The 19,107-nt window shown below is 37.3% G+C and overlaps 1 protein-coding gene and 1 long non-coding RNA gene across 2 annotated transcripts; one reads left to right on the top strand and one right to left on the bottom strand.

The window, feature by feature from the left end:
• Nucleotides 1-975: 975 nt before the first annotated feature.
• On the top strand, nt 976-16,961 carry LOC104217785 (two-component response regulator-like PRR37). The gene is made up of 9 exons (XM_009768119.2): nt 976-1,229; nt 2,213-2,707; nt 9,673-9,834; nt 9,944-10,077; nt 10,308-10,469; nt 14,597-14,780; nt 14,915-15,353; nt 15,430-16,228; nt 16,590-16,961. The coding sequence occupies exons 2-9, from the start codon at nt 2,350-2,352 to the stop codon at nt 16,692-16,694; spliced, it is 2,343 nt and encodes a 780-aa protein (XP_009766421.1). The 5' UTR covers nt 976-1,229; nt 2,213-2,349; the 3' UTR covers nt 16,695-16,961.
• Nucleotides 16,962-17,608: 647 nt separating this feature from the next.
• On the bottom strand, nt 17,609-18,689 carry LOC104217795 (uncharacterized). The gene is made up of 3 exons (XR_708852.2): nt 18,545-18,689; nt 18,187-18,244; nt 17,609-17,879 (listed from the first exon to the last, which is right to left on the bottom strand). It is a non-coding gene; the product is annotated as an uncharacterized lncRNA (long non-coding RNA).
• Between the last annotated feature and the right edge of the window lie 418 nt (nt 18,690-19,107).

Genomic DNA, 19,107 nt, shown 5'->3' with positions numbered 1-19,107 from the left:
TCTGCATTGTTTTATTTTCAAAGAAAACAACAGTAAGTGTGATTTGCTACCGAACTTTGTGTTCGCTGAAACACTGGGGTTTGAAGTACCACTACATCAGTGTGTAATTCGTTCTATCCTAGTAGGAAATAATCCAAACCTTGAGTACTAGAAGAGGATTAAATTCCTTAAGGAAACGCTGTGAATTCAGTGGGCTCTGATTAACTTTTGTTTCATTTACATTTTCTGTCGATATGTTATTCTATTTTTTCCAGAATTAGTTTACAAATACAGTTTGTTAATAATAACTATGTAAGGAGGGAAAAAAATAGGGACAATGAAAATCGAATTTGCAAATTGTAAAAATCTTTACAAGTAGGACTTAAGGTGTGTTTGGTACGATTATCTTTTGAATTTTTTTTTAAGACAATAAGTCATCGTTTGATCACAAAATATATTTCTATAAAAGGAAAAAGATGATCTCATTCACTTGCTAGTGAATTTGTGGAACGCTCATTTACCCAGGAAAACCAAAAAAAAAAAAAAAAGGAAAACACGCTCATGCTAATATGGGGCTGCAACAAAACCTCTAGATATTTTTTTGCTGACTCGGACATTATCCAATTAAAATTGGGAAGCGAGGACAAGAAACTCGGTATACAAGGACAAAACCGTCATTTCATAATGACATACTCCGTCTTTAGTTCAAAAACAGCCAATGTGGGGTCCAGCTAAGTTTTCTCGAAAACGACTTCCTCTCCCTCCAGTAAAAAAAATACCCCCAAATATATAAAACTAATCACACAGGAAGCCACGTGTCCCTATATCGGATCCGAGAGAAATCAAATAGATCCGCCCTACTCAATTCAGCGCCCGTATTTAGATTTACCTCCACGTCAAACAATTCACTCCGACGTGGCACCTCGCCTGGCCTCTTACACAGCCACGTCATCACGAATATAATATCTTACCTTCTAAATTTCTCTCTCATCTTTTGCTTTAGCCTATCGCCGTTTCTCAACCAGTAAAAGACCTCCAAAAATCCCCTTAACAAATTTATATTTTTCCCCCATAAAAAGCAAACCCTAGAAGAAGAAGAAATTCGAAGAAAATGAGTCTACAATAGTGGGATGAAATATTGAATTTGGACTTTATACACAAATTTGTTCGTCCCTTTTGTTTTGTGAACCAATTGCAGTAGTAGACAGTATCAGTGGAAGCTTCTCTTTCTCATTAATGAGGTCCATAAGGTAATTTTCTGGAGGATTTGCAGTGTTTATTCTCTGAAAAATTGTTGACTTTGATTTGTTCTCTCTTTTTTTTTCCTTCTATGTTTGGGGTTTCGTTTCTATTTCTTTTTAAAATTGGAATATGGACTAAAGCTTGGATTTGAGTAATGGATTTGTATATTGAGTTTTTGTGAGTTTTGTTGGAAGATGAGATGCATTGTTTCCTATAGAGAAAGTTGTTTTTGTATATAAGATCTTGATTTTAGCTTGATGCTTTGACTCTCATGTGAACGGAAAGCACCGAGATTTCAACCCAGCACAGTTAAGTTTTATGTTGCTGTTCAGTTGAGTTCACTTTTTGCTGCCTAATGGAGAAGAAACGTAATTAGTTGCTTTTACAATTCAATGGAAGCTTGTGATCGATAATTATTTATTTTATAAAATATTGTTCTGTTTATAGATCCATCTCAAATATTAATAATAATTATATGAAGCTTCTATGTGTATAATATTTACATGAGGTGAGTTCTAAGGAGTAATGTGGTCAGTGAGGATTCATGTTGTCGACCCCAACTTATTTGGGACTTAGGCATAGTTGGTTTTGTAAAAATAAAAATCACAATTCATATAGTCTACCCCACCTTGTTTAGCACTTAGGCATAGTTGTTGTAAAAATAAGAAGCTTGTGATTCATGATTAGGCCCAAGTTCGAGGATATACATTAGAAAGTTTTCTCTATCAATTAAAGATGAGCTTATTCTGATGATAATGTAGGCAGGGGAAACCGGGAGAGGAGGTTGTTGTTGGGTGCATAAGGTTGAGCCTACTTGATGTAGGTTTTCTTTGGGGTTCCATTTTGTAACTGTTTTTTCACAGTTTAAGAAACATGCTTATTTTGTGTAATGTAAATAGCATTAGTTGGATATTTGATTATTTATCCCCGTGTATGTTCCATTTATCAGTTGTTTATAATAAAATGTTGACATTCATGCATTTTGGTTAAGGACTTGTTGAAGAGCCGTTTCATTGAAAGGTTGGTACTTGAAGACAACGTTATGTGCAACTTTTCTTCTAAATTAGACGTTTTTGCACCGACTCAATCCGCTGCCTTATTCATCATTGGACTTTTTGAATCTGGTTGATGAGAGGAATTCGGATGGACTCAAATGGTCCCCCAACTAAAGGGTTGGTGGAACTCAATTGTCATAGCATACAGGATGGCCAGAATGGAGTGAGGGATGGAATTACTGGTGAAGGACAGGGGCTTTCAGAGGAAGATGAGTCAAGGATTAATGAGGATGTCGAAGGTGGGAATGAAACACAGAGGGATTTGGTACATGTACAGTCTGTTCTACAAACACAGCAGCAACAGCCTCAAGGGCCTTTGGTTAGGTGGGACCGTTTTCTTCCAATTAGATCCCTCAAGGTTTTGCTGGTGGAAAATGATGATTCAACTCGTCATGTTGTTAGTGCATTGCTTCGAAACTGCAGCTATGAAGGTTTGTTCTTATTGCTTGCTTTTCCTAAAACTGTCATGAGTACCTCAGCAGAGGCAACTTTTCTTCTATCCAGTGTTTGGTGTGTGTGCACACATAACATATGCATAAGTTGATATTAGCTTTGTACCAGAAACTTGGTGTTGCCATCTCTTTTCCTGTTATGAATTTTTATGTTTCAGGCCACTCTCGTGCTGAACTTTGATGTTACAGCTGTTAGTCTTGAGTTAAGGGTTTTATGAAGTTTCTTGGCTTCTAAGATACATTAAATTTTACGTTTCTAAAACATACACTTGAAATTTTACTCAAACATCAAGTGAAACTAAATATACTTCCTTTTCCTTTCCTTTCCTGATATTTTGAGCTGTCAATGTTTCCTGGATGGAGTTACTGAACAATCTTACTTAAGATATTATTTTCTTGCTGTAAAATTTAGTTTGAACTGACAATGTAAGGAATAAGAAATTCCGGATTATCTTGTAGATTTAATAAGAAATACAACCCGATTTGATACCAAATAATGTAGCGTATTGGAGGTCATACTCTTGTAACGTCAGATGAGAGAGCAACAACAACAACCCAATAAAATCCCACAAGTGGTGTCGGGGAGGGTAGTGTGTACGCAGACCTTACCCCTACCCTGGGGTAGTAGAGAGGATGTTTCTGATAGACCCTCGACAATATATCAGTACCATCAACAGAAAATCATAGAAATAATGACAGCATCATAAGAACTAGAAAATAGATGAAAAACGATAACAATAACCAATAACCGGAAAATATATGAGAATTATTATTATATTTGTGATAGTTTTTGAACAACATAATAAGTTTATTATTTTATGCAACTTATCCCAGTCCCTGTCCAGACCCAATCCTTATCCGGTCATCTGCTTATTTTATAGAGGGCATGCTTTACCACATTCCTGTAGTGAATTATTTGATGAAACTATCCAGCTAATTCATCTTCATGCATCTGGTGATTTCCTGGAAATTTGGATTCTTGTCTTATCAGATTACCATATTGCCTTGTCCATCCAGTCTAAAAATTATCACATGGATGAAGTAGAGCGCAGCCTTGGTTTAACAAGTAGTTTAGTGTTTGGGAGATTCTATCATTATGATTTCAGATGAAAGAGAACGAAGATTTTTTTTCTGTTCCTCCAGTTGGCAATTCTCTCTCTGATCCAGCTCCATGCATCACATGATATCTAGCTTTTTGGATTTCTAATGTTCGAGTCACAAGGTGACGTCGAATGAACTTCACGATGCAATTTAGAAAAAGTCAGTTACTGTTTCTTTGGGTTGACGTATAACAGTTATAAGAAGGTGTATGTTGTGTCAATATTTTTTTCTTTGAAAGTTATAGTAGCAAAGTTCTTTCAAAGGGCTTTCAGGTTCAAATCCCAACGGCGATAAAAACACTAGGTAGGGGGTTTCTTTCCATCTATTCAAGCCTTGATGGACATAGTTACCGGCACCTATGCTAGTGGAATGTAGGAGGTATTCTGTGGAATCAGTCAAGGTACGCACAAGTTGGCCCCAACACCAAAGTTATTAAAAAAAAAGTTCTTTCAAAGGGTAGCAAGACAGTAAGTTTAGTTTCGGAGATTCCGCAGTGCTTTGAAAAAACTTTTGTGTCATTAGCACTGCTGCTTTTTTTTTTTTTTAAATTTCATGCAGGAGTTGTCAAGTATTTTATGTAAGTTTAGTTTTTCAGTCAAAAGACAGAATCCTAGTCTTTGACTATGCTTTTTTGGTTTATACTACAGTGAAGTAGATTAGTATGCATTGTACCATCACCGGAAGAATCTAGTATACCAACTATCTATTATACTCAGAAGAATGTGAAAATTGAAATACAACATGATTGTAAACAACTGAATACAAGAATGCTGGGTTTACAAGAAGATCTATTAAAAGTCCTAATTTTTATACGCCTTCTTGATGATCTTACACATAATCCCTTGGTTCTTCCTCCTTTCTAAAATCAATTCGCCCATTTGCTATTAAGGCTGCACCCATAATCTGTCTTCCTCTCAAAAAGCCATTTGTGTTCTGGAGACTAACTTGGGGATCTCTCTTTCTGTAAGTAGTTTGGCAACTATCTTGTAAAGGCTTTTAATTATACTAATGGATCTAATATCTACAGGTTCTTTGGCATTCTTCTTTTTGGGAATTAATACTAAGCAACTATCTAATATCTACGAAGAGCTTCCATGTTTTGTCTTGTGGTGTTTGTATTGTGTTCCTATTCTAACCTTAACTTTTCCCTGAGCCATCTTCTTGCTTTAACTGCATGCGCATAAATTCCTGGTGCTTATTCAATGTTCTGTCTTGTAGTGTTTGTATTGTGTTCCTATTCTGTCCTTAACCCTTCCCCGGGCCATCTTCTTGCTTTAACCGCATGCGCAGAAATTCCTAGTGCTTACTCTTAAGAAGTTTTGCCTTCTAATTTGTTTATTTCCTGCAAAATCTACCCGGCCTGTGTCATAAGAGAATTCAGAGATGATAATTTTGTTTCTCTGATTCCTCTGTCTTGCACAATAGCTAAGCTCTCACGAACATGAAGTTCTGTATCACAGAGCATTTGTGTGGCTAGTTTGACTCCATCTGTTATACTTGTTATTGGCGCTCTTGGTTGTTGTGATCATCATTAGTAAGGCCCATAAGTCCATAAAAGTATCCTTGTGCTAATCGACAATTTTCTGATGTAGTTCCTTCTCCTTTCCACCCATTTGTCCAAATGTCCGTGGTTGAAAAAATGATTGATGAAAAACATAAATCTATAATCAGATGCCAAAACGAACTTCTTGCCAGACGAAAAAGACCAAACCAGAATTCAAGAGAGAAGTTGGACACACTCTAATCTTTTTTTCTTTCTCTCTCTTCTCCTATAAAATTGTTTGTTCTCGTTCAAAACATTCTCTCTTATGTAAAGCACTATCATCATGTAATGACTTTATTGCTTTTCAACTTATTTGAAAACTTTGGGTTTCCTTGAGGCTCAGTTTCAAAGGGAGTTCTTGACCATCTAATGACTTTATAACTTTTCATCTTATTGGAAAATTTTGGGTTTCCTTGAGGCTCAATTTCAAAGGAGTTCTTGACCAATTGAAAAAAATATTAGCTAACTTTTGGTGAGGTGTGCGTTCAACTTCTTGAAACCTTCATATTTATCATTTGTTTCACCTACTAGAATTTTCTCCCCTCCTAGTGCTCCCATTCTTTCAATATATGTCTTGAAGGCACTTTGTTTTAAGAATTACGATGTTGAGCCCGATCAACCCGATAGTAAAAAAAATGTTGTAAATTGAGAAAGTCAATCATAGCACCTGACTCTTAACAAATATGCCCTTGTCTTGTTGAATCAAAAGCTAAACAAGGATGTACAATTAAATTCCAGGTTTAGAAGAGAAATTAGTCAAGCCTTTCTTGTGTCAAGCAAAGAGGAAGTCTGTAGATCTTGGCATGCACCTTCAAATATTCAGAATGAAATTCCATATTCGATGAGAGATTCTTCATGTACGAGGGTGCGAAAACTCAGGTAAGGACTGCGGGAGGAGTCTCGGATCATTTCCCAGTGGAGATGGGGTTGCATCAGGGATCGACTCTTAGCTCATTTTTGTTTGCCCTGGCGTTGGATGTGCTGACGGGACACATACAAGGGGAGGTGCCATGGTGTATGCTATTTGCTGATGACATAGTTCGGATCGACGAGACGCGAGGCAGAGTTAACGCTAGGCTGGAAGTTTGGAGACAGACACTCGAGTCTAAACGTTTCAAGTTGAGTTGGTCGAAAACAGAGTAATTGGAGTGCAAGTTCAGTGATGTGATGCACGAAGCAGAAATGGAAGTGAGGATAGATACTCAAGTCATCCTTGAAAGAGATAGTTTCAAGTATTTTGGGTCTATTATTCAAGGCAACAGGGAGATTGATGATGATGTTACTCATCAAATTGGAGGGCGGTGGATGAAATTGAGGCTCGCTTCAGAGGTTTTATGTGATAAGAATGTGCCACCTAGACTTAAGGGCAAGTTCTACGGAGTGATGGTTAGACCGACTATGTTGTATAGGGTTGAGTGTTGGCCTATCAAGAAGTCCCATGTCCATAAGATGAAAGTAGTTGAAATGAGGATGTTGAGATGGATGTGTGGACATACCAAGAAAGACAAGATTACGAATGAAGTTATTAGGGACAATGTGGGATTGGCCTCTGTGGAGGACAAATTGCGGGAATCGAGGCAGAGATGGTTCGAGCATGTGAAGAGGAGAAACATAGATGCTCCGGTCAGGAGGTGTGAGAGGTTGACCATGGCAGGTTCGAGGAAGGGTAGGGGTAGGCCTAAGAAGTATTGAGGAGAGGTAATTAGGCATGACATGTCATTGCTTAAGCTTACCGATGATATGACTCACGATAAGAAGGTGTGGAGGTTGAGGATTAAGGTTGAATGTTGATAGTTAGCAGTGTCTTTCTCCTGGGCTTTCCCGTAGTACTAGGAATATTGTATTTTCTTATTCATGGTTCAGTATTATTACATGATGTGTCATTTACGTCTGTTACCATATTACATTATTGTTACTATTGTTTGTTGCTTGGTTGCTTTATTTTCACTGTTCCCTAAGCCGAGGGCCTTTCAGAAATATCCTCTCTATCTTTATAAGGTAGGGGTAAGATCTGTGACTCTGCGTACATATACCCTCTCCAGACTTCACTTATGGGATTACACTTGGTTTTTTGTTGTTGTTGTTGTCGATTAGAGATTCTGCAGTGAAGGAATAAGGTGTTGACATCTTCTTCCTCTTTGCAAAGAGAGCATCTATTGCATTATGGGAAACATTATCAATTGTTGGGAAATGAGACATTTCCCCTTAAGCAACATCTAAGAGAATCATTTAACAAAAGGACATTACTATCCAAGTAGTTATCCAGGGCCAAGGAATCGAGCTTGTGAGTGAACCCTGAAGGGAATAATAGCATCTGTTTCAGCACATGAGAACCCTTTTGAATGTGGTTTCCAGAATATATAGTCGTAAGCTAAGTTGCTCGGACTCAGGTGGGGGTGTACGATACAGGTGCAAATCTAGAGATCTGATCCTTCATGATCTAAATTTAAGATTCGGGGATACAAGTGTGAGGATTCGGTTAAAAATAATTCAATTATCAAAAAATAGAATTATAAAAGTATTGCCTAAACTACGAGACATATTAATACTATAAGAAATAACCTTTGCATAGTTATCTTTCATTTACAATATAATTTTGCATTAGAACTCTAATTCTTATAGGAATAGATCTCTTGAAGACTTAGCAATGTGTCAAGCTTTCACTATTTTTTAATGGATAAACGCAAGTCTCATTTTTGAACTCTATACCCCTGAAATTTTCGGATTCCCTTCATTGAACGCTCATCTGTCTCGAGTCCCTCTTTGAAGCTCTCTTCTTCTCTCTCGCAAAAAAAAAGAAAAATAGGGAAAGAAGAAGTATGAACTGCAGGATCATTCAAGGCTTTCCCCAACTATGGCATATGTCAAAGTTACTCTAACTTTTGTCTTGATTTCAAAAATCAAATTGTATCTTGTCTCGAAATCCTCCCTAGCTTTTGGTCAAAGTACCCAATATCCATTGACCAGATCCAGTACGGATTCCACGCTCACACCAGTGCCGGTGACATGTCGACACGTGCGACATCGAAACTGATGAGTCCGATCAACTTAGATTATGAGGATTGTGTAGTGGATTTTAGGAGAAGGTGCATCAATTGCATGTAGTCTTCAAGAGAATGGTAAGGGGGATGAAAATGTTACACATAAAATCAAAATAAGATGGTTGAAATAGAGAAGTGTTACCGGAGTTTTATGTGATAGAAGGATACGTTTCACTTCTATGAAACGATTATAAGACCAGTATAACTCTGGAGTGAATGTTGGGCCGCTAAAGATATCAAGCAAAATTAGTTTGGTGATATTGGTGTGCGGTCATACAAAATTATGCAAGATTAAAAGTGATTACATTTGGTATAAGATGCAAGTGATGCATATAAAGGATAAAATGAGCAAATGTTGTTTGAGATGGACTGGTTATATCCTGTGTCGACCTCCTTAGATGCACCGGTTCATAGGTACGAAAAATAGAGCATAATGGAAGAAAAAGATCCATATAGGTGATACTAATTAGTTCGAAGTATGTTTTGGTCATGTTAATGCATCCGCTTTAGGTCTCGTGTTTTCTAGAAGTCCTTTAATCTTGTCTGAAATTTAATTGCCAGTAGAAAACATAAGGAACTTGTGGTACTTTTTATTCTTTTTTCTATTTTATTTTGTATAATATTGGTTTGAGCTGAGCTGAAATAAAGCGATATGGCCAGTGATGATTCATATAATCAATCGCAATTTGCTCATGATTGAGGTGTAGTAGTACTAACGGTTGTTATATGCATCATAGTTTGAAGGTTATCTTCCCTCGGTGGAAGCTACACTATAATTATAATACTTGTCCTTCAAAATCCCCCTTGTCAAAGGATCTGGATGGAGTAATTTCCTACTATATGTACAAGTAATCTATATATGTGCAGCTTTACTTAAGAACAAATATGTGCATCTTTTTTATTCAGAAACCTAAGAAGACATTATGCATCTCTTTTATGCTTCTTTACTTGATGCTCTGAAAGGAGCACTTGAGCCCCAACCATCATTTGCTTCCATTACTCTCTTTTCTTATATGTTTACTTGCCAAGTAAGTTGGCGTGCTTGCAAAGTGAAGCAGCTAAATATGCATAAGAGGGTACATATTAGAGGTCGAAATTCTAGTTCTCAGATAATATTTCTTTTCGTGGATATCTCTTCCGATTTTTGAAGCTCAAAATTGTTTGAGAGAGAATCAGGACTTGCTTATTTTTTATATTCTTGATTTGTTCTTGGTCTTGTTGATATTCTTATCAAATCTATTACGATGAAATAATGGCAGTTACAGCTGTTGGAAACGCCCTTGAAGCATGGAGGATTCTAGGAGATCTTGCTAACCATGTTGATCTAGTTCTGACGGAAGTAGCCATGCCGTATTTGTCAGGCATTGGTCTTTTGTCAAAGATTATGAATCACAAAACTCGCAAGAATGTTCCGGTGATTAGTGAGTATCATTCCCACATATTTATTTTGCTTACTAATATTCAAATGTTGCTTAATATTTTGACAATATGATACTTTTAAGTGCTACACCTGATGAGTTTTGTGTGCAGTGATGTCTGCTAATGACTCTATGGGTATCGTCTTTAAGTGTTTGTCAAAGGGTGCGGTTGACTTTTTAGTGAAGCCTATTCGAAAGAATGAGCTAAAAAATCTCTGGCAGCATGTTTGGAGGAAATGCCATAGTGTAAGTTTATGCAGTCATCTTCATTTGTAACTGGAACTTTATGGAATGCCCTCCTAAACCTCGGCACTGATCCTTGGTTTGGAAGCACCTTATTTGACTCCATTTGAAACTGGAACTTTTTAACCTGTCATTCTTGTAGACCTCTTCTCTTCATGTTGTTTTAGAAAGACACTAGCAAGAAGTGCACATTGAGTAACCCATTTTGCATTGATTTCTCATCCTCTCCTCAGTCAAGTGGAAGCGGAAGTGAAAGTGGCATACAGACTCAGAAGTCTACGAAATCTAAAAGTATTGAAGGATCGTTGAATAACACTGACAGCAATGATGAAGCTGAGAATGGGAGCTTTGATCTGGATGACCGGGACGGAAGCGACAATGGAAGTGGCACCCAGGTATTCTTTCTTCACGGCTATAGTTTGGCATGACTCTCTTCTATCAGTGGTCTCTTATGTCTCTTTGCATTTCCCCCATAGGAAAAGGAGGGGGACAACACAGTTTGTTCTTCTTTTCAAATAGTATCTTAAGTTGGAATAATTCAAGTAAAAGGAAGTTAATAATTTTTAGTTGTCAGACATTTCGTTGAAATTTCGTGTCTTTCTCAAAATTCTGGGTATCTTGATGGCATGACCAATTCATTAATACATTGTATCATACAAATAGCAGCTTCAAAATCTTGGTAGTCATTGCTCCCGCACAATCCCACCCACCAGGTTTTTTCAATAACTTATTTCTCTCATGGCCAATAGGCTACTTTACCCCCTTCTCCAAGCAGCGCGTGCAGATTAATATTTCTCTAATAGCCCACATAACATTCCTTATACAAAAGTGCTTTTAAGTGGTCATTTGCTTAACGAACATTTCTAGACTTAATGCGATAGATAAGCAAACAACAACAACAAGCCCAGTGAAATCCCACAAGTGGGGTCTGGAAAATTGTCCAGATATATACATTTTTATATATGATTGCCCTAGTACTTCTAAATAGCTCTGTAGAATGATGTGGTCAGCCAATTTATGCTGGCTTATTTACTGAGATCTCTGGCATGATTGTTTTGGATAATGTTAACTGTTTCTGATTATATAGAAAAGTGATCATATACAGTTCATCAAATTGTCAAAGTTGTCTGTTTTATTGAACTTGTGACTTAGGTCACATGTTCAAGCCCTGCACCATGCGAACTAAGCTTGGTATTTGAGTGGAGAAGGGTAGAAAGGAGGGGCCATTTCCTCGAGTTTCAAAGGCTGCAGTTGGTCCTAAGGGTTGGCACCATACAAATTTCTCGGTCATAGAAAAAATCAGTTTTATTGAGATAGCAGCTCAGCCTAAGAGTGATTGTGACTAATGAAAATGACTAAATCAGAAAAAAATGGATTGGCTCATGCATAATCCAAATGAAGCATGGTCTTGATCTCTAAGATTCCCATTTTCTTTGAGGAAAAAACTATAGGGTATCTGACAGTTACCTCCAATCTAGTTTAAGTAATTGCACTACCACTTATTCTTTTGCATAGATTCCCACCCCCTATCTTCGTTATAAGCTTGACCAAGAAAGGCTGATTCTATCCCTTTATCTTTTATTTATTGGGTTGCGCACGTGAGCCTTTCCTTCAATTTGATAGAACTTGTACTTACCTATTACGATATCCCCTTAAAAGATATGCTTAATAAAATGTTCCTATTATACTATAGTTATAATGAATTGAAAGATTAAAAATCTTTTCACATTTTATGAAAAAACAAATAATTCATTTATGTGTTGCGTAGAAACCTCTGCATGTAGATGCCTATAAAAGCAATGGTATCAAAGATGGACCGCTTAAGCTTTGAAGAAGGCTTGCAGGCCTCGCGATTCGCATCACTTAAGCAAATGCACTAAGGTGTTGGGCGGTGCATCTTGACAAAAAATGGCTAAGTGGATTAATTTATAAGATTCAGCCTCTCTTGAAAAAGCCTAAAAGGTGGCAGTGAAAAGGTTAATTCCTTTGTTGGTGGGAGGTATCATGGGGAATTAGTCGAGGTACGCGCAAGCTGGCCCGGACACTACAGTTATAAAAAAACAAAAAAAGAAGAAAAGGTTAATTCCATGATAGCCGCTCAAACTTGCCATGATTTGTAAGTTTGACACTCCAACTAACCGTATTTACACCTCTACTTGGCATATATGTGCCCCTTGAATACAAGTGTCTGACATGGCAAAGTGTGTGCGTGAAAGCTAAGTTGCGCAGACTCTTCATTTTTGAAGCCGAACCCGTCTTGATACGACACTGGGACGGGTGCACGTTTGGTATTCGGTCAACCAACTTCAGATACTTTAACCGGTGTCGATGGACAAATTTGTGGGGGGAATTGAGATTTTGGTTTCTCAAAATAAAAGATAAAACACTTTTAAGACATGAAAAATAGCATACCTTCAATATTATAGCCCTTTTATCTCATATTCACTGCTTCATATTTCAGGCCAGACACAAAGAAACCAAGAATTCAAAGGGTTGTGTTCTAAGTTTCTGACTTCTGGTAGACAGTAACTCAAAATTTAGAATATCTTTATAGCTCTATTTTTATAATTTTGAATTTTCTTAGCCGAATCGCAGCACCCGAATCCATACTTGGATCCGCACCCCCGAATGTTAAAATTTAGATTTTCCTGAATCCGACTCTCTGATCCGTACCCGTATTGGATACCTGCACCCTAGTCCAAGCAACTTAGCATGAAAGTCCATTTGAGCTCGTGAGATTCTTTTAAAACTAGTTGAGATGTGGAAATAGCGCCCTATTTATCCTTATTTTTCATTTTATATGCTTATGTTTCAGTTTATATCTGAAAACAATCCTACGATTTCGATATCTCCTACCATCTACGGCTCTCTAAAAAAATGGCCATTCCAACCTAGACTAATAAAAAATGGTAGTTGGCGCCGAACTTCTCCGCTTGTGCAGATAACTTCCTCCTTTCATATTTTATCCGACGCTACTTTTACCGGTACACCAACAACAACGACAAAAGTGAGAAGAAGAAGAAGAAGGAGAAGCAGAAAGTTAAGGAGTTTTGACAGAACCCAACACAACATCGAATTTCAAGCTTAAAGCTGAAACCAGAACTAGAAATCACTTTAGATTCATACAGGAAGACCTATAGAAATCTCAAAAACATCAATTTCAAACTTAAAGTTGAAACCCAGATCTAAATGAAGGAAGAACAGGTTGCTCGCTAATTTCTGCCTGATTCTTGCGGTGGGTTGCATTGGAAAGATGCTCCGCCGAAGAGTTGTTTAGCGCCTTTTAACTTAATTCGGCTGCTGACATCATTTTTCATCGGAGAAACAAAAGAGGGATATGGTGGTGAGGAGTAGAGGATGATTATATGAGAAGAAATAATGAAAAAGAAGGAGGATGGCCTAGCGGTGGGGAAAGGGAGGGGACTTATGGGCGTGGGTAATAGGTTTTGTCTTTGTCTTTCTCTCTTTTTCTTAGTTACACTTCTTATTTTTTCTTTCAAATTACACCTGTCGTTAAATAATTAGTTCGCTTGCCGTGTCAGTCAGTAGCAAGTGTATTTCATGCATTTGGTCTTATAGACATGGGCACCTTTGTCAAGGTAAAGGTGTTTACATGGTCACTAGGAAATTTAAGATGTCTAACTTACAAATCATGCCAAGTTTGAGTAGCAATCAAGGAATTTAGCTTATTGAAAAATACACAGCTAATAAAACAAAGCATTAATTGTTAGGCAAATTTTGGTGAAAATGCTAACTAGGAATATAAAATTAGAAATTTAACATTGGACAACTAAATATTAAATTTAAATTAGAAACTTAGAACACATTTGCATATAAATAAAAATCACCAAAATATTCTTTGTTTGGCTAAATGAGTAATATATTCATGGTTGGTTCAATTTGGGACAACTCAAAAATTGACTCATCCAAATCATTGGGTTAACTTGGACGCCTAATACGTCAGAATCGATCAATAAGAAAACTTTGTCAACAAATAGAAGTTAAATTTATTTGGTTAGTTAGGGGTATTTTTGTCAACGTGTCCACTTACTTTTACTCTTTAAACATAAGAAAAACATTTGTTTTGGTTTGTGGCTGTATCTCTCTGTTCACACACTTTCTCTCATTGTAATGGTTTTGACTTGGGTGGTTGGTTCGTTTTGACCCATTGTTTAGTCGAAATTGACCCAACCTATCTTTGACTCGAGTAAACTTTTAGCTTGGATCATGACGCATTCATTGTCTAAACCAGCTTTAAGCCTTTAACGCACCAAATTTAGTTTGACCTGCCTAATTGACACACAGACCATGAACAAGATAATTCATTTTGCATATTTATGGGCATCAGAAATTGAATTGTATGGTCATGTGTGTATATTCTGTCTAAGTTATTGTAGCAAACTCCGGAATCGTAAACTCCCAACATCCCAGATCCAACTTCTGATGTTAGGAATGCAGATAGGTTTGCAGTAGCTTTCGTCCATTATAAATCTTCTTATTATTATTCCTTTTTTTTTAGCAGAGTTCGTGGTCCAAAAGGGCCATAGAAGTTGACAGCCCCCAACCCATGTCACCATGGAATGAATTGGCCGATCCCCCTGATAGTACTTGTGCCCAGGTTGTCCATTCAAGGCCAGAAGCACTTAGTGCTACCTGGGTGCCTGCAACTGCCCCCAGAGAGTGCCGCAATGAGAAGGATGAACTTGGTAGGTGTGGCTCTTCCAAGCCCCATGGGAATAACAAAAAATCTCAGATCAAATTCTTTTTATGCTGTTTACTTTTGCTATTGCGTTTATCATTCAATCCATTATATATATCTATGTTGTGGCTTACATCTCAGGAAATGCTAGAATGGGTAAAGATTTGAACATAGGTGTCACTAGTGTTCCAGAGCTTGAAGGCCGATCAGGTAAAGCTATGGATGATTTAGCAGCTCCTATGAAGGACAAACGTTTGGAATTAGACCCCAAGGATAGTGAGAAAATGGTCAGAAACCTCAAGCACAACAAGGAAACATGGGAAGATGACCTGAAAGACATGGATGTTGGTTATAGGGGTGATCACACCAAAACCGGTACTCCTCTGGTAGAAAGTATGGCCAATGAAGTTCCGAAAGATCCTTCCAAGATCACAAACATCAAAGAAATAGCCACCTATGACAGTAAAGGCATGCCTTCTCTTGAACTTAGTTTGAAGCAGCTTCGAGATGTTGGAGAAATTGGGACCAGTGTGCAAGAGCGCAATATACTCAGGCATTCAGACCTTTCAGCATTCTCTAGGCATGTGATTCAACTGTTACTAAAACTCAATATCCTGAAGAAACTACAGTTGCTAATTGAATCTCTTCACATGCAGGTATAATGCTCCTGCTTCAAATGCTAATCAGGCTCCAACTGGGAATGTGGGCAGCTGTTCACCAGTTAATAATAGCTCAGAAGTTGCAAAAACAGAATCACTGAATAACTTGCGTTCAAAGTCAAGCAGTACCCCTAACCAGCGCTCAAATGGAAGTAGTAACAACAATGACATGGGCTCCTCGACAAATAATTTCTTTGTCAAACAAGAAACATTAACTGACAAGCCAATAACCAAACCTGCAGTCAATGCCCATACCTGTTCCGCATTTCAACCAGTGCAACATGGTCATAATTCTTCTCTTCAACCTATGGTTCCAGGAAAACAAGATGCTGCAAAGGCAGCCCTGGCCCAAGCAAGGGCGATGCAGCAGCAGGTCCAAGTTCAGCACCACCATCATCACTACCATCACCATCACCACCATGTACTTGACCTGAAGCAGCAACAACAGCTGCTTGACACTGATGATTCGACCATGAGAAATGCTGTTGGAGCTGCTCCAAATTTCGGAACATCTGACATGGTAGGAACTCCTGTTGAAGGAGACGCTGCTAATTATGGAAGTGCATCAGGAAGTAACAATGGAAGCAATGGGCAAAATGGAAGCAGTGGCCAAAATGGTAGCAGCACTGCTCTAATTGCTGAAGGAACAAATTTGGTTGCTGAAAATGAAGCGGGTGAAAAATGTGAAATTGGCAGCGTGAGTGGAAGTGCAAGCAGAAGTGATCACTCGGCTCAAAGAGTGGCTGCTTTGATTAAATTCCGGCAAAAGAGGAAGGAGAGGTGCTTTGAGAAAAAGGTAATTGTGACTGGATCATTTCTATGATTGCAATACATGATTGAAGTCCTGCTTAGATCTAACCAGATTCTGTAGTTTGTCGAAATCCCACTTAAGCTTCTTTTTATGCCTTTCAGCATACCTATTCCCATTACTTTTTTCTTTATTTTTCCTTTTTATCATAGTACATTCTTGCATTCAAAAATTTTCACATGAAGTCAACGATGCAACTTTGCCTGCTACGTCTAATCAGTGAAATGATAAGTTTTTTACCATTTAAACTTTGATTCAAACTGTTTAGCATTTCTTGGTGTTGAAGCAATTGAACAGTCAATAAATGACAGAGCAAAACTTATCTGGATTATCTTTCCATATATTTTAGGTCCGGTACCAAAGTAGAAAGAGACTCGCAGAACAGAGGCCGCGTGTGCGAGGGCAATTTGTGCGTCAGGATGCAGACAAAAATAAAAGCAATGATGATTCCTGACCCCTGCCGTTATGCTTAGATGGTACATGTGAAAATGAGTTCAAGAAGCTTTAGCTTTGATCGCCAAAGGTAGGGAGGAAGCAGTTTGGTTCCAAAGCTAAAATTTATTTAGTTGAGGTATTGCTGTCTTGTAATAATTGCTTATTGGAGATCATATTAATTGGGGAGTCCTATGAAGACATCTTTGTTATATAGTCGGTTTGAAGATACTTATATTTGGACTTGTAGATGTTGGGATCCCCTAATAAAATGCTTCAATGTGCTGTGTTTTCTGGTGTGCTCAAAACTGCTTTTCCAAAGTCCCTCGTGTACTGTTTGTGTTTCATTTTCATATTACTTTTATCCACATCTCATTTTATACTCGAGGATGTTTAGTTCTTTGAAACAGTTGACTTTAGTTTCTGAAGGGTTCCACACAAAACTGAAGTAAAGTACAGACCTATTTCTCAGAATTAACTCTTGTTCGAAGGGCAACATCACTAGGAGGAAAGTAGGTTTTTGGTTTGTTTTCTTAATTATCTTTTGGCTTTTCGAGATTGTCAGTACATAATTACTGTTTCCTATACGGGGAGGAAGGATATAGCCCGTTTGGCCAAGCTGCAAAAATCAGCTTATTTTGAGAAGTTCTTTTCTCATAAGTACTCTTGGTGATAAGCAGTTTGTGTTTGGCTAATTAGTTTGAAAAGCACTTCTGAGCAGCAATTAGTATTTGGCCAAGCTTTAAAAAATTGTTTCTAAGTGTATTTTTCTCAAAAGTGCTTTTGGAGAGAAGCTGTTTTTTTCTGCTTCTCAAAAACTGCTTCTGCTTCTCCTCAAAAGCATTTTTTTTCCTTCCAAAAGCTTGGCCAAACACCTCAATTTTTGGCCAAAAGTGCTTTTGGCAAAACAAAACAAAAAACACTTTTGGCCAAACAGGCTATTAAGATGTCCAGAACCTCACCTGTTAGTGAAATAATGTGCTATCACTAGGGGATAAGGTTCTGTGGCTGTTTATTCTCAAGTTTTTCACTCTTTGGCAGACCATAAAATGAAGTGTAATATGGACAGTAAAACACTGGTAGCGACAATGCAAGAAAACATCTCTGAGGAAATATTATATTTCCAAGGCTTAGAGTTACCTCTCAAAGATTTGATAGGCCACCAGCTGAAAGCAGCATTGAAATCCCTAACAGGAAAACGTACGGTCTATAGAAAAAGTAATAAGAGTTTAATAAATTTAATTTAATTTAATAAATGGAAATTTTATACTACAGCACAAGATATAAGGTATAAGAAAGTTTGGGTATTGTTGAAATCTTTTGGCATTCTTTCTTCCATACCAAAAATCAAGTTTTGCCAGAAGAATCTCCTGATTGTTAAGAACCCAAACAACAATTTCAAGGAAATCTAGCAAAATTTGTTATTCCAGATCCTGACCAAAAAAGTTGTGCTTTCTTGATTTGGTTAAAACCTGTGCTACACAAACTGACGTAGTATTTGAGTACATACATACCTTCTATTCTATACAAATAAGTACCCTTCATCATCCAAACCCTCCTATTGGCCAACACCTGTTAAAAGGCATAGGCATAATCCAACATTCGAAATTTAACATTATTGGATGATAAATATCTACTTATCTTATGGTAGTGCAAGAAACTTTAATAAAAGGAAAAGAAGTAACCCCGTTCATTACTTTTTTCAGTGTTTATCCTAGCTAGCTAGCCTATGTAAACACAAATCTTTTTACATGAACATAGTAATAAGAATTAAGAAGTAGCATCACATACATAGCTTTTGGCTCAAAGGCTCTGATTAAGCAGATGAAAAAGAAAAGAAATCACGTATCGTACATTGATGCATTGACGTACCTTAGCTTACCCCAAGAAAAATTCAATTTGGAGGACTAACATTCTGGCTTTTCTCAGTTTATCAGTGAAGGAAAAACTAAATGTATTTCTCTCTTGTTCCTTTTTTTTTTTTTCTCAGGAAATGTAAGCAAAGTAGAGGACATGAGATTATGGCCAAGATCTGCTATTAAGAAACAGATTAAACGTGTCCTGTGAAATAGGGGAGCAAAAGTAGCATCACATGACGAATTACAGCGAGCATTATAAATATGTTCTATTTTTTAGGGAACAAATAAGCAAATTCTAAGGAATTAAGCTACACGCATTTGAACAATTCATATAGAGACTAAAATGTCGCGCACGCGGTTAAAACGATTAGAAGCATTGTTCAATGGTGACGTAAATGCAATATTTAAAAGCACCAAGCTACTTATTGAAATGTTGTTCGGTTATTTTCTTTTAAGAATAAATTTTACATTGGATAAAATTATAATTTTAGTTACTTAGGATTTTAAAATCAACTAGAATTTGATTTATAAAGTTTTCCTTATTTAAAATACCTTGGAAGTCCCATGATTTTAATA

Source organism: Nicotiana sylvestris, chromosome 5 (genome assembly GCF_000393655.2).
Source record: "Nicotiana sylvestris chromosome 5, ASM39365v2, whole genome shotgun sequence".
Classification (NCBI taxonomy): domain Eukaryota; kingdom Viridiplantae; phylum Streptophyta; class Magnoliopsida; order Solanales; family Solanaceae; genus Nicotiana; species Nicotiana sylvestris.
Note: the sequence above shows the minus strand (reverse complement) of the source record. Positions and strands in the feature narration are given on the sequence as shown.

What these genes read in the sequence shown, in the direction of transcription:
- LOC104217785 (XM_009768119.2), top strand. Translation starts at nt 2,350, where the DNA reads ATGAGAGGAATTCGGATGGACTCAAATGGTCCCCCAACTAAAGGGTTG. An exon ending in TTTGGAGGAAATGCCATAGT is followed by an intron (nt 10,078 to 10,307) that starts GTAAGTTTATGC and finishes TCCTCTCCTCAG; the next exon opens with TCAAGTGGAAGCGGAAGTGA. An exon ending in CAATGAGAAGGATGAACTTG is followed by an intron (nt 14,781 to 14,914) that starts GTAGGTGTGGCT and finishes CTTACATCTCAG; the next exon opens with GAAATGCTAGAATGGGTAAA.